The 15,545-nt window shown below is 40.3% G+C and overlaps 1 protein-coding gene across 1 annotated transcript in view; it reads right to left on the bottom strand.

Moving 5' to 3' along the window:
- MTHFD1L (methylenetetrahydrofolate dehydrogenase (NADP+ dependent) 1-like) overlaps positions 1 to 15,545 on the bottom strand; it is a 155,319-nt gene that overhangs the window by 37,587 nt on the left and 102,187 nt on the right. The window contains exons 25-26 of the mRNA XM_014950508.1: positions 13,518 to 13,625; positions 11,692 to 11,844 (exon numbers count right to left, since the gene is read on the bottom strand). Coding sequence (XP_014805994.1) covers positions 11,692 to 11,844; positions 13,518 to 13,625 — 261 coding nt within the window. The remainder of the gene's footprint in view (positions 1 to 11,691; positions 11,845 to 13,517; positions 13,626 to 15,545) is intronic.

Genomic DNA, 15,545 nt, shown 5'->3' with positions numbered 1-15,545 from the left:
CTGCTGCCTTCATTCACAGTATGCTGATCTGATTGCAACACTGAAAGCAGAAGGCTATCATCTCAAACACACACCCAATATTCAATATTGCAGGGTGTGAGCCTGCTAGGTGGCTTACTGCCTAAAAAAAGATTTGCCACCTTTGTAAGGGTTGTTGTAAGACACATTCCCTTCACACGCATCAGTGCAGCTTTCTCATCAACACACACTCAGTGCTCCTTTTCGTTATAAAACCAGAATTTAAGAAGAATCAGAAAAAAGATCCTTCTGATTATTGCAAGGGTTAAAAATGATATTTCTGTGATTATCACAAGCCTGCATAGATTTAATAATTGATGCGTTGGTTGCTAAATGATGATTAAAACAGAGTATCTTTATGCTATTTTGTATATTTGTCGAACCAGTTAATTTGGACCCAACCATCTTTTTAAAATTGCTGATACAAACACATGGTCTCCAACTGAAAAAAGTTAACTAAAAGCCTGTAAAAGTGAGATAAAAAATAGCCTCTCATGAATTTAGGGCAGCAGTGCAGAAAAGGAAACCATGACCTGATTAACTAATTCTCACTAATTTTCAAGAAAGCATATACTCTGAGGTTAAGTTTAGACTCAAAAGTCTTCAGAGCATTGCTAAGCTTTAAGTAGGACAACACGTGTAGCTCTTTAACATTTTAAAAATATTTTCTCTCCAATTCTAACATTCCTATATATGATTGAACGGCTCATTCTGCAGTTCTTCATGTAACTAGCTTTTCTTATTAAGTTCAAAACCCAGCTCCTTATGTTGCCTAAAGAAACACGGTTATTAAAGAAAGATGCTGTGGTCAGGCACTCCAGCCTAAAATATCATGCAATTACAGGGTTTTATCTTCAGAAAATTCCCAGTCCCTGGAGAGAAACTGTTTAACCTACAACTAGCTCCAAACTTCGACATGTTATTAAAAAAACATTATTAAAAACGTGAATCTGGTTGAAGAGGATGTTCCACTTACATTAGGCATTTTTGTATGACTTCAAGCAAAAGGCGAACGTCCAGCTGCCAGGCACTACCCTGTAGAGCACCGAGCGCTGGCAGAGCTCACGCGGTGCTATCACCCACCACATGGTTACAGAGCTAAGGGTTTAAAGTGCTTCAGATGAGCCAAACTTTGCTATAAAAGCAAACACCCGCACACCTCGTGCCGCATCTCATGCAGGTTCCTTGTGGCTGCCCCAACCTGCCCCAGTGCCCAGCAGGAAAAACAGGCAGATGGTGGCTTGGACTCCACGTCAGCCCAAGCCTTTCCATGCTGAGGTGGTTGCGGCTGCTGGTGAGTTCTGGGAGCTAAATAACGTTGACATAATTTCCCTGTATGACAAAAATATGCCATGATGCAGCTGCTGCATCACAGTTAGCACTCAAGAATTTTGACTGGTGTTGGTAACACATCTCATACTGATACAGTTTTATATGTAATTGCAGTTGCGAAATGGTGAGGAGAAATAAAGTTATTTCTTGCCTTACCTGTCCAACTGTTAGCTCAGACCTGATCGTATTTCTTCTCCACAGGCCTATGGAAAGCTCTGGTTTTAGGAGTCCAGCTCCAGGCCAAGAAATAATGTTCTTGGCTTTTACATTGTAAAAGAGAAGGAAGCATTAAACAGAATTTTCCCACAGCTGTGTGGAACAGGCTTCGAACTGGAGAGGCTTAACCTTGGTGTAAAACTAAATATACTCTTATTCCCCAAAATATGAGAAGAAAACAGTAGGGAGAAAAGATGGGTGGAGCTGGCAGACATATCCACCATGGAAAAAAGGTGTGAGAGAGGCAGTCACCATTCTGGACCAGCTGACAGAATGGTGCTGGGTTTTAGTCCCAGACACAGGAAATACTGTCAACTACTGCAACATTATTTCTGCTGAGAAACAGAATTTCTTCAAGCGCATGAGAGTACACGCCTTATTCTTTCTTTCCTTCTATTAAGAGAAAAACAGAGCAAAATCATCTTTTGACAAGTGATGTTCACCAGTATGCAGGAAGAGCAGATGGGAAGACAGATAATGGTCACAGGTCAGCATCAAGAGTTATTTCTGAGTACCAAAAACACTGCATCTGTAGCAGCCTGTGGGTCACTTGTACCACGCTGAGAATACTTCTTTTAATGGACTTTTCTGCCTGGGAGATGTCTCTTGATCTATAGGCTACCAAGGTGGTTTTATGCAGCCCTCTCCTCAGTTACTGTCAAAAGGTTATGCTCCAGTCATGGCGTTTCACAGTTTCAGAAGTGAAGAAAGTTTAGGCTTTTCAAAATAAACCCATTACCACAACACTGAAATATAGTATATGCCACCATTTTCCCCCTCTTTTTTGTTTTTTTTTTTTTTTTTAAATAAGGACACATGAGGAATTATCTCAGGAAATACTTCAGGATTTTTGAGTGGGTGGGTAGGTGGGTGGGTGGTGGAGGGGAAGAGTAGCAGCTTAAGTTTCTTTTAGTGTTGTCCACAGAAAGTAGGTCAGTCTACTGTGATGGAAATACCCCCATCCGATTCCTCACACTCTTAGACATCAACTTTTCATGATTTTGCAGGCCAGGAAATCGTGAATTTTATTGGTGGACCTGCCCCCGATTTGTCAGGGGACCTTACTGTTTGCATCTCTGGATTCCTCGTTTTAAAAACTGAGTTAAAATTTTGCTTGTCTTGCAAACTACTAATACAAAGTGCTATTATGCAAATGTTGAGTGTAATAATTTCTATAAAGCCTGTATCACAATGTAATAAATTAGAGGAGCTCAGTTTCTAATTTCTTGATAAATGCTATTTTATGTACAGGATGTATTTCAGTATAAAACAATTTGGAAAATGCCCTTCCTTCCCTATATAAGCTATTTTAAAACTAATAGACGTACTTTACTATGTAAAAGTATAACCTATTTTTAACCTCACATTTTCAAGCAAAGTTTATGAAGAAAATACTTTAAAACAGGAAATCAGAATCCATTTCCTGTTTTAACAAGGATAATCCCTTGACCAATAGGCACAAATATTCATTCCTCTCTAATGTTAATTAGTGCACCACTCATCCTATATTTCACAATTTAATGAAGGCAAGCAAGTTGCTGGGGACTTTAATAAAGTTCAAAACATCCTTCACCTTATTTATCCGGAACTCAATAAAACCGTTCAGTCACAGACTTGCAGCCTCCAGCTAGGTTCCTGCTATTAGCCTTAAATCACTTTTAGAGTTGCAATAACAGTAAGTTGCCAAACTCAAATATATAGCTATCTACATCTGCTAGATAGTTTGTCTTACGGCACAGTCGGGAAGAATTTTAGTTATTTGACCAGAACCGTAAAGATTTTTTGCTGCTTACCAACGAATCAATACTTCTAAAATCTGCACATTAGCATTTGAAAAACTTATCTGGAAGAATGTTGAAGGGCCAATGTTTTTTTTCCTTAAGTGAGCATAAGATAGCCTCTCAAAAAAATTGCATGCAGACTGGAGTTTTGCAAGGTAACTATTGCTTGGAAATGGCTGAATCTCTAAATTTCCAATCTGAACCATGAGGCACCTTCTCAGAAACTGTGATTTCTTCAACGGAAGAAGCTGATCAGGCTGAACAAATGAAAATAGGGAGCATGAAACACCGTTTCATTTCGTCCCCGTAGGGAGGAACAGCGGAAAGCTGGATGTGACAGAGCATGGCTGCTGCTCCCAGGATGAACCAGGGCAGGCAGCAGCGATACCCCCACCCCTCCCCAAAGCCATCAGACCCAGTGACCCCCAGGTCGGGCAGCACCAGCCTCCTCATGCAGCAAGGGATCCAAGGTATCACGAATGGGAGAAGTAGGTACCTGGCTGCCCTCTCTGACGCTCAGGTCTGTCCATCTTCTGTACAAACCCTTAACACTCATGTGTCAAGACCTTCCAAACACCGATTTTTGAGCTCTTTGCATTTGATCAAAGTGCAGACACACGGGGCTGATTAACTGAATGAGCTCTTAATCAAACCCCTTTACTCGCTCTGAACTGGCACAAGTACCCAACAGGCACGCTAACCTCGCACGTGCCTATGGTTCCACTGCAAGGTCCCCATTTCGTGTCTGAAGTCATGTGTAAAAATCTAAGGGCAGTAGTCCAAAATTGCTGCTGGCTTCTCTCCAAGCTGGACTTCCCACTTTTAACTGGTATGTCTTTCTTTATAGCAAGCCCCATGCAAATAGAGTAATGTGTATCATTCAAAGAGCCCTTATCTCCATATGGAGATCATTATATTGATTCTCGCCCAGGATCGCAGTCTGTGCATCAGAGACAAGGGAAAAACAGATAGAAAGCATAACTGTGCTCATAGTTAGGTCTTACTGGGACAGACAGCAAGGATCTTAATGACTCCCAGACTCTCTGAAGGCCTCGAGCAAACTGCACTTTCACAGAGGTGCCCCCTTTGGCTACAAGCACCCTACAGGTGATTCTCATTTTATTTGCCTGCACTAATGGCACGGGCAACCCTAAGACAGCTGCACTGAGTTCATTACACACAACTTCACAGGTCTGAACAACCACGCTGAAGAAAACTGTTTCAAAGCATAACGAGTTATCCTTGTTCCAACATCATTGCTTAAACTTGTCCGCGCTAGCCAGGCACTACCCTTGATCAATGAATCCGTACTGCCTAGAAAGCATAACTGTGCTCATAGTTAGGTCTTACTGGGACAGACAGCAAGGATCTTAATGACTCCCAGACTCTCTGAAGGCCTCGAGCAAACTGCACTTTCACAGAGGTGCCCCCTTTGGCTACAAGCACCCTACAGGTGATTCTCATTTTATTTGCCTGCACTAATGGCACGGGCAACCCTAAGACAGCTGCACTGAGTTCATTACACACAACTTCACAGGTCTGAACAACCACGCTGAAGAAAACTGTTTCAAAGCATAACGAGTTATCCTTGTTCCAACATCATTGCTTAAACTTGTCCGCGCTAGCCAGGCACTACCCTTGATCAATGAATCCATACTGCCTGAGCTGATCTGTCAAATCAGGTAATCTTTAACTGAAAACACGTGCTAAAGCGCTTGGGATCCAGGCCCACCAGTTGAAGAAATTCTTCTGCAGCAGCTCTGACCTACCATACCTTCCACGGAGACGGCACGGCTGACCGTGTCCTCTGCCCCTGGATGTGCAAAGCAAAGGTGGGTGGCAAGATCAAATTCCCACTACAAGGGACGGGAGGCTATCAAGATGCGTTTTCAGGCTATCAAAATGACAAAAGTGAAACATGAAAGTCACTTTCTGTAGTTGTAAAAAAGCGCCTGTTTTAAGCGTCCTGTTCAGAGAAGCTATTTTAAGTCAACAGTGGCACACGTTCACTTCTGAAGTCTAAGAGCTTGAACATAACATTATACTTCTATGGATTAATGTAATAAAAGGATCTTTGGAAAAGAAAACCAAGAAAACCTGATTGATACAGGTAGTACACTAGGTTAATTTTTGTCATTAAAAAGGTCATTTTCAAATGTTTAGAGCCAAGTGTAAACATTTGCATTAAAAAAATTCTTCTCTGACAAGGCTTTAAATATGGTAAGATGGGAAAATGTATAATATGGACACTGAATACAAAGAACTAATGTCTAGAATAGTCGTACTGAAATTGATTTTAATGGAGGTTGTATTGAGAAAAATCTCATCTAATCTAAACATTAAATAGTTTACCAAACCACAGGGTCTATTTTCTTCTGTGATAGGTTGTATAATGGTTTCATCCTGTCCCAAAACAACAAGTCCTCCTCCAACTATTCAGTTTGCTGAAATAACACACATGCCTACACAACTTCTTTTTTCAAAACAAAGCAAAATCATTTCTTTAGTTTTGCTAACTACAAGTGCTGGCCCTTGAGGAATGTAAGGCTAGGTTGAAGGAAGCTGTAAATAAACTGCAAATTAATTTTGCTGATACAGCCAGCAACAGGACCTGTTTTTTCATTCAGAAAAGGCAATACATCGTATAATATTATAATGTAAGCTACATAACGCTTACTAGCAAACAAACAGAGCAGTCAAGAGACACAGCATGAACTACATAGAATCTAAGTGCTTTGCCTCCATTATCTGTCAAGATATTTCTAAATGCCTGAGGAGAAAGAGAGGCTGTTTGGGTTTTTTTCTTCTTTTTTTTTTTGAGGATGTAAGAGGGTAATTTACCATATGTCTGTGTCACAGCTATGGCAGGGAGATGCGATGACCTGAAGCAAAGTATATTTACTCTATATTTCCAACAAGCACTGGCTTATCCACATCAGTTTAAAACAGTTGAAGTACACAGCAAATGCTCAGAGCATACGGAAATTTCTGAACTATCATTTAAATACGTTCTTTTCTATGTACTTTCAAAACTTAAAGAGACAATAATAATTTTTTCAAGCCAGCTAAACTCTACTCTCTTTCTCTCCAATTTAAAAAAAAAAAATCCTTAGTCATCAGCAAGGCATGTTCTGCTCTCCTGTAACTACATTCATCAATTACTCCCATGACTTCTTCCTGGCCAGATATTAGATCATGTCATTGTTTCAACTAACGCTTTTGGAACACGTTCAAATCTCTTTTACACTCGTGGCTTTTACTTCAGTGCCCTCTTCCAGTTCTCCATGTACATCTTAGGTGTGTCTCATCATTTCACAGGTACCTCCTCTTCCCGCTGGTATAAGTCTCGATTTAACTTCTTTTCCTTTCCAGCCAACCCCATCTTTCCAATACTCCCCTCAATCTTCTGTTACCATCTTCTCACCACAAATGGTCATAATCGTCCTCAAATCTTAATTGCCTCATAGTCTACACACCTGGGACATTTCTAAAGGCTACGACGTACCCCTTTTCAGGATAATCTACTTTTTCCTCATCCCATCAGCTAAATCATTTACTTGTGCCTATTTTTGCCTCATCTACAGAGACCCTCTCTGGCTAACCCAATACCGCCACAACCACATCATGCAATCCACCAAGGAACACAGGTGGATTTGCTGTTATTACACTAACCATTTCTCAACCTCTAGCTTTTGAAACGCAATGAACTAAAGGTGACTGTCCTCACCTTCACTTCCAGCCATTGATCTTACTTACGTGCTCACCCCCTGCCCCGACAACCCTACCTGAGTAATTCATCAGCCTTCCACCAAGTTATTCAACGTTTCCGCGTGTGCACACCTGGTCACTGTGCAGGAACGAGGTGCCCTGTGTAATTCAAAAAAGCCTTCTCTGCCTTTCCCAAGAGGGATCACACCTACGGCAATAAATGCAAAGGCACATCGTCTACCAGAGGAGTGCGTGGGCTTTTCTTTTCCTGTTAGCATTTTTCAATTCAGAACTACACAACTGCTAACCTACATCTCCCACGTGAGTTTAACTTCATAGCTTTCCTTTTCTGTTACTTTTTCCACACTTACTGCAGTTATCCCCAAACCAGCCTGTGGAGTCTATGAGCACCTAGTATTTTCTACAGCCATCTGTTTGGGGACCTCTGAGCATTGCTACAACACAGCAACTATACAACACCAAAGGCAGGTGCCAAATGCCACATCACCAGGGACGTATTTTGGACTGAGAGAGGTCCTTAGCATTGAACTACTCCTTTGTAAACCATATAAAACTGCATTGTAAGCTAAATGCTTTACAAGACAGATATAAATCTCGTCATCATTCCTGTTTTTGAATAATCACCCTATGTTACACAGATCGTCAGGACAAGTTGGGCAATTCACCAATAATTATTCAGCTATCCCATAAGAGAGCTTGAGAGAAGTGACAAAATGATACTTCGGAGACAACCTGGACCTCATACACCACTGGGAAACTACAAAATCACAGGTGGGCCTGGACTCCAGCTTATGTTCAAAGGACAACCTCAAAACTTGTTATGCTCTTAATCACTATGAAGGAAGAAATTCAGCAGGGAACAATATCTTCCTTCTAAAAGTATTCATTAAAATATTTACTTTCAGGGTCTTTTCTCCCTTACAATACTTGGGTAATATTTTAGCAGGACAGTCCTGGCTCTCACCTACAAATGAATTAGGGCTTTATTGCTCCCATAAACTTGTTTCAAACCACAATGGGTCGCCCCAAGAGTTCCTTCCCAGAGAATATAGATTCAGAAGTAGTTCCAGAGACTTGAACTGCTTTCTCTAGGGGGAAGAAAAGAATATTGCTGTAATAGACCGACCTTTCTTCAAATATGTCGATATCTGAGGGATGTCAGTTCGTTGTGAGAATTTGGGAGCTGGCGTGGCTCCAAAGGCTCCATATATTTTCCAAGGGACCTTGCCCGTAATTTTAACCCATTAGAACAAAAGTGCATGGCTGGAAAAAGGTAGTACATATTTAAAAATCTCCCTGTGATTCAAACACAGCTATATTACTTGCACCAGTCATTTGGTAGCCTCGTTTCACAAAGGCAAAAGACAATAGGTTTTAATTCTACGACCAGCCTGCATTCTTTGCACATCACATGAAAGAGAAAGAACAATGGAAACGTGGCTGAATGTGAGAAAGGACCAAATTGTAATGGCTATCTGGGTGGGGGTGGAGAGAAACACACATACTACAAAAATCTAATAATTCTCCACCCAAGCATTGCTAGTGAATGACCTCACTGGTTTCCTACATATACTCCAGCAGCTTTCCTGCCATCACTCTGTTGAGCCAAGCAATGATGTCAACAATCCACCTGTGTGAGTGATGTAGCCCTGTGGGTCATGGTCGCAGAGAACTTGGATAAAAGCTGTGCCAGTGTTAATTAAATGCACCTCTTGTTTCACTGCTGATTTCCTCCGATAAGGCCCAGCTCATTTTTCCTGGAAAGACTTCCACGCTTTAAGGGAACCAGAGCCAACCATAATACAAAACAAATATTGCTTAGAGAATATGAAGACAACACGTTAAATATTTAGTTTTAGAAAAATAATGATTGCCTACCAGGGCTGGTGTAAATATGAATTTCGTTAATTTTCATGTGCTAACGACAAGGTTAAGCTACAACTGTTAGTTACTACAGATAGTTTATTACCTTTCAGCAGTACTTAATCTCTTTCATTTGTGATGCTCTTCCCAGTTAAATTGGAACAAAATTCTAACAACCTGCTTTACCACTGATAAGTTCTGACAGGTTAGAGTGAGAAGAGCTCGTTCAGTAAAAAATATGCTTTGAGAATCGAGTTTGACATTTAATTAGCATCAGAATTACCACTACAACTTGAATGAACGTGTTGTCTAATAGCATTTATTCTGCCATCAGAAAGGTCTTAGCTCTAAGAAGGCTCTAAGCAGCTTAAGTATTAAGGATCCTCTTCCATTAATACAATTAGCCAGCAAGTAATGAAAGGGAAAAAATATATGCTGCTCCTTCGTTTTTTCCTATATAAAGAAATCTAATCCACTGTCATGACTGGATGCTTTCACCATATGCTGTCACCAGGATCTCTGTAATCCCTCTGCTCACAGCATCTGACCTCCAGCCACTTTAAGCCTTCAGGACGTGCCCTTTTATACTTGCTTTGTTCTTGTAGACATTTTCAGATAGCTTTATTTGTGAAACAATTGTCAAAGGAAGACTCCCAGTTTTGGAACCTGATATCTGATATATTCCTTCTTGCACAACTTAAAAAGCACTTCCAGCCCTAAGACTCAATTGCTGACTGCAATGCACACTAAAAATCTGAAGGTGGCAAAGCAGAAAAGTGATCTCAAAAATAGTGGTACAACTTATGATGAGAATTTTTTTCCTGATGATCACAGGTCTCTAATTCTGAAAGACAGTAAAGTGGACCTCTTCCCATAAATTTAATTCTAGAGAAAGAATTGTATGGTAAGGATGTGAGGAATACATTCATATTCATATTCATTTTGATTTGTAGCAATTATGATAGTTCCAAGGAGTGTTCTGTCCCACATTCCCGAGCATTAGCAGTATTTTCCAAACAGCCAACGATTTAGATTTTTAGCTCTTGGGGATCTATGTTTATATAGTACCTTGGCCTACAAACTCTCTTGGAATACATAACAGTAAGAGTATACTGCCTACCCAGTTCTGATATGGGAAAAGTTCTATGGCTATACTACCTCTCACCAAAGTCAGGGTAACTAAGTTGGATGTAATTTTACAATCTCACCCGGTAAGAAATCTCATGTATAACATGTCCTTCATAAGAATCATATTTCTTGTTTTAGGCAGAAACTGAAAAACAGAGGTAATCCTTGAACTTGTTTGGTCTATACTGCTCCTATGGACAGTTCCTATGGATTTATGAGGCTGAACTGCAGCTAGTTTGTGTTGAAGCGTGCAGAGTGTGACTCATTCAGAAAGCTCAACCCAAGAACATTTCACTCTGACATCCTACAGAATAGGTCCCTCATGGATTTGAAGCAGTTGCTGCCCATTCTTCACATTCAGTCCTTCTTACAACTTTATGACACGTAACTTCCAGCTAGAACTTGTGACAAATTTTATTCTGTCACCAGTAACTGGAATCTGGTCTTACACGATTTAAATACACAGCTGTGTTCCACTTCTGGTGGATGCACATCATGTGGCCATGTAGAAGGAAAGCATATCCCCAAGTCCAGTGAGTTAAAGTGACACAGTTTCCTGAACTCCAGGAACTCTCCTGGTCAGAAAGTACTTCCTTCCTTGTTTCAAACACTTGATTGTTTCAGAGGGAATTCAAAACAATAGATTAGAAACTTTCAACCTTTCCTAAGTGTACCGTTACACAAGGAAATCGGGCCGTGCTCTGGGAAGATGAGATAACATTGGGAGAGTACTCTTTCCGGAAATGCAATGGCTTTCGCATCCCTCCTCTAGCACCATTCCATGAATCAGCTACCTGTAAGTCATAATTCATGCTACGGGATGTCAGACACAGTTCAGCTACTGCTTGGAATAAGATGTGCGTGGTTGGCAAAAGGCATGAGCTAACTGGCTTATCAGCTACTTTAATAAGGCATGTTGGGGAAGAAAATACCAGGAGCTTCCTAATCTAAATCTGTACTTATAAGGACAGTTAGGAAGAAAGGATGACAATTGCCTCCTTTTAGCACCTCATTGCTTAAATCTCTAAAAAGGAGAAAGAATGCACTATTACTTCTGCAGTTAAAAATCTAACCCTTCCCACCATAACTTAATTTTACACAACCAGCAGAGATGTTCACAAGGACTGGGAATAGGTCAGGCTCATCAGCTGAAAAGCAATGATTTTAATCATACACTTTCTCCTAACACAATTCCTTTCATCTAAATATATTACAGAATGCTTTGTAATGACAGAACAATTTAACATTCAGAGTATAATCATGTAACTACAGCTATTTACAGGCTGCTATTTGAATGAGGAAAGGCAACAGACACATAAATTCATTTTTCTGCAGCATTAGGGTGCCTAAGTATCCTAGACGAACTGAAATACATCAGAAACAGAACCAATGGCAAGAGTCATTCTCTCAGACACTGTAGTCAAAGTTCTTACATGATATTGTATTTTCCTAACTCTTTTCCCATCAACATAGAGCTACAAGAACTGTGAGGATAAAATAATTATAAAAACCCAAGAACTCACCTGGTTTTACAGATTATTTTTAGAGGCAAACAGGAAATGCACTTCCCTGTCAAGCTGGGTCAAAGGAAGGGGAGTGATCAAGTTGAATACTCTGCACTCACCGTTCCTACCAAAGGGTAGATGAATCCAGCTCCAATACTGGCTCGCACATCACTAATTGGCAAAATGAAACCAGTGGGAACGCCCTTCCTCTCAGGCTGATGGGAGAGGGATAGGTGAGTTTTTGCCATACAAATGGGAAGATTGCCAAATCCCTAACAGAAAAGGGAAACAAAATAGAAGAAAAATGTTTTTAAGATTACAGTAAAAACAGAATATAATTTCATTCTGTTATCAGTATCTTCTAGAAATCCTAAAATCCATATAGCAATAGTTAACCTTGATTTTTTTAACAGCTAATATTTCAGAAACGGACAGAATACTGTATTTTAAACGCTCTTCTCTCTCAGCTCAGGCCTGTATCTCCAGAGACTTGGCTGTAGTGATACCCAGCTTCTAGAATGGGCTCTCAATCTAGGCTTAGGTGCAAAAGTTGCCTATACAATGACTAGAGTTTGCTACTTTCAGAGAGGGTACCACACAGAATACGAAACCTACATCACCTCAATAAAACTCCTGTATGGCACTTCCCTCTGGGCTCTAATGACCTAGTTAGATACTTATCTGAGAGCAGGATTCATAGTCCAAAACTCTCTAAGGGTACTAATATCTTCTTCTTGGGGGTAAAAAAAAATGGCTCATGGTGCTTTGCTTTATTTTTAAACAAGACAAAAAGTGTGTGAGGTGATGGCACCCAGTCCAGTAGTTACTCAAAAAGTGGGAGAAAATCAGCGAAAGGCCCTTAGCAGCTCCCCTCACACTATTTGTCTTCCAGGTTATTGATTAACCTTGAGTCAGGCACCTTCCACTCTTCTGTTCAATTCCTTGACAAACAGGGATGCAATTCACAAAGCCAGGAGGAGAGGCAGCACTCCAGGGAACTGCCTCTGCAGCCCAGCACAGACGACAATCCTTTAATGACATTGTGAAAATATTTCCTAATAATACTAATGTTTAGCCTGAAAAATGGATTAGAGAATCACAGCAGGAAAAGACAAAGACATGGATTATTTTGCTTCAAGTATACCAAGTAAGCTTCTTTTCCATCTAGAAAATCAAATTAATTCTCAGGAGATTTGTGCTATAGAGATGGCTACACTTCTGCCTGTCTCACCGGGCTGCTGAAGTATACTCAGGAATTTTTCCATGACCATTGACCATAGTTTCTATTTTCTGACATAAAGGCTCCAGCCGTATTTACATGCTGAAGCTGTTCCAGTACATAAAATACATTTGCCTCTGCATGTTTTCAAAACTGTTTTCAAAGTGTAACAAAGCCCACTCCCGCATGCTTTAGGAATGGTGATCTATTTTACCTTGTAGCATTTAGAACCCCTTGAAAATAATACGAACAGCAGGAAAACAAAAGATTTTACAAGTATTGGGAGCTGCGTTGTTAAAATGTATAGCTGTGCATAGGCCTTTTTGTGGCTGCAAACTCTTTTTTGCAGGCACAAATGAGCACTCATGTGCTCAAATCAGGCACGTTCTCTGGCTGCTACTTCTGCAGATGTGCAGTTGTCACATTTACGGCAGCAAGCCAAAACTACCACTGCATAGAAAGCACGGAGTTTCACCAACAACCTCAGAATGATTCCAAACACCACACATATCTTACGGGAGATAGCCTTCAAGGTTAAAACCATTCTGTTCTATCTAATCTAATCTAAAGCAATCCTTATTGACCTCCGCAGGTTAGCACCATGGCTAAGCTCACGCCTTTCAGCGAGGCTTGACTAAACACTCCGGTCAACCTGAGAACCTTTTACACCCCGAGGTTTCCTAAGACTCTCATCACCTGATCACGAAAATTCAGTGGTGTCCTTACCTGCCGGGTGTAACGATCAACTTGTGACTGCGCAGCAGGAGACAACTCTATATCCTGAGCTCCATACACCTTCTGAGCAATGATCCTGATTTTTTCAACAATAGGAAGCTGCAGAGACAAGGAAACAATACAAGGACAAACATCAGCCAAGAGAAACCAGCATCTTGCTTGCTGAGTGAGAAATCTCAATCTGTCATTTAGATTCATCCTTGTTAAACAGGCTTGCTAAAGCATTAAAGCAAGCAAAGGGCACTGGTGATGGATATGCTATTCAGCTACAGGTACAAAGATTACACCTAATATTTTGGCTACTCCATCACTTAGGAGCTGCACAGTTTATACTTTTGCCTAAAAGCGGGGGAAGAAAATTACTGCCATGTAGTTTTAAGAATCAGGAGCTAAAGTACACTGCATGTACAAGGAAGCAAGCTCCACTGGGTTAACAGGGATCACTAGGCAAATACATTTCAATTCACAATAAAGATAACCTATACAATGAGGGAACAAGGCAAGGTAGCAAGCAGCTGGGAAAGGTTCCTCTAAGAAGCAAAGAATTGTAGCAGAAAATTCCTGACCCATCATTGCTCCTTTGATTGTATTTCTTTTTTAATTTATTCTCACCTCCTATCCTGTCTAACATAGGTATTTTTAATTGTAGCATTGACATTGTAACGCACTTTGGACACTTAAAAAAACCTCAAAAGAATCTGAAAGCATTCTAGGATATACTTTGGCATCATGTCACTAAGTTCAATCTCAGTCTCCACAAGTATCCACATCTCGTTATTCATGCCAAACTGAATACTTGCTCTGCCTTTATGGCTTCTACTTGAAGGCAGATCCAGACTTTCACATTCAGGCTGCTAGAAATCAGTTTTTTGTGCTCAGACCAGGCATTTCCTTCTTGTGCCATCATTTCTATTTATTTAAACAACTCTTTCGTCTTTCTCTCTCCTTTTGTTTTGAATGGCCTTGGAGAAAGCAATTATGATCCCTATGGCCTATTTTAAACAAGCCAACCTCTTGGACTTCTTTCAATAGGAAGAGGACGATGGATGATGGATCGTACCACCAGTTCAGCTACTTCAGTGCTGATCACAGATGGCCAGAGATGTGTGCAATACTCCAGGGAACACCCCGCCAGTCATTTGTAGTCTAGCATATTTAATTAACAACACATGTGGAAGAGGTGTTGAACAAAATCTAAAGAGATATCACTTGAGAAAGAAGATTTTGTAACCTCAAGCAATACAAAAAGCACCAGAATACAAAGTGGAACTATTTTATTTTATTCCAACAAAGGCAGGAAATTGGTTTGTGAGTAACAAACTCTATCTGGTGCATTTATAGGAATTTTCATAGTTAATCACATTTTTGCAATGCCTGCCTAGAAGCAACGGTTTTGCTGCTAAACCATTCAGTTGAGGGCTTGTGTGAGGCTGACCTTTTTTTGCGTTTATGATTGAATTTTAGAAAAATTAAAGTTTAAAGTAGTCTGCCTTTACATTGATAAATAACTCCAGTAACAAAGACATCACAAGAAAAGACGCTTGCCAGACTTTCAAATAGCTTAAATGTAAGGCAGTTAAAAGCTACTACGGCTCAAATTAAAATCCTTCCCTCAGACACAAAATTTCACACTGAGGCTTTAAGATGTTCCACAAGACACCTTCTGAATGTGCTGACCATATGATTATTGCACCTTAATTGGGTGGAGCGATGTCACGCTCCTGACTTCAGGCTTTTTACAGGAATCCATGAAGTTAAAAAAAATAATCTAACGAGGATTGGCGATAATACATTGCAAATATCCTGGATATAATCCCTGGCAGCATTAAACTTCAGTGACATGGATAGCCATCATGAAACTTCTTCCAGGTTGATTATATATATTCATACCCACAGCAGTTTTGAATACAATGGAAGAAATGCCAAATGTGTCAGTTAACTTGCCTTTTGGGTGCTATTTGCTTGCAGTCAAGGACTAACAGCAACAGCAAAAGGAACTCCACTCCCCGTTGCCAACAA

The sequence above is a fragment of the Calidris pugnax genome, unplaced genomic scaffold (genome assembly GCF_001431845.1).
Source record: "Calidris pugnax isolate Ruff unplaced genomic scaffold, ASM143184v1 scaffold24, whole genome shotgun sequence".
Classification (NCBI taxonomy): Eukaryota; Metazoa; Chordata; class Aves; order Charadriiformes; family Scolopacidae; genus Calidris; species Calidris pugnax.
The sequence above is the reverse complement of the archived record's forward strand: the minus strand, read 5'-3'. Positions and strand labels throughout refer to the sequence as shown.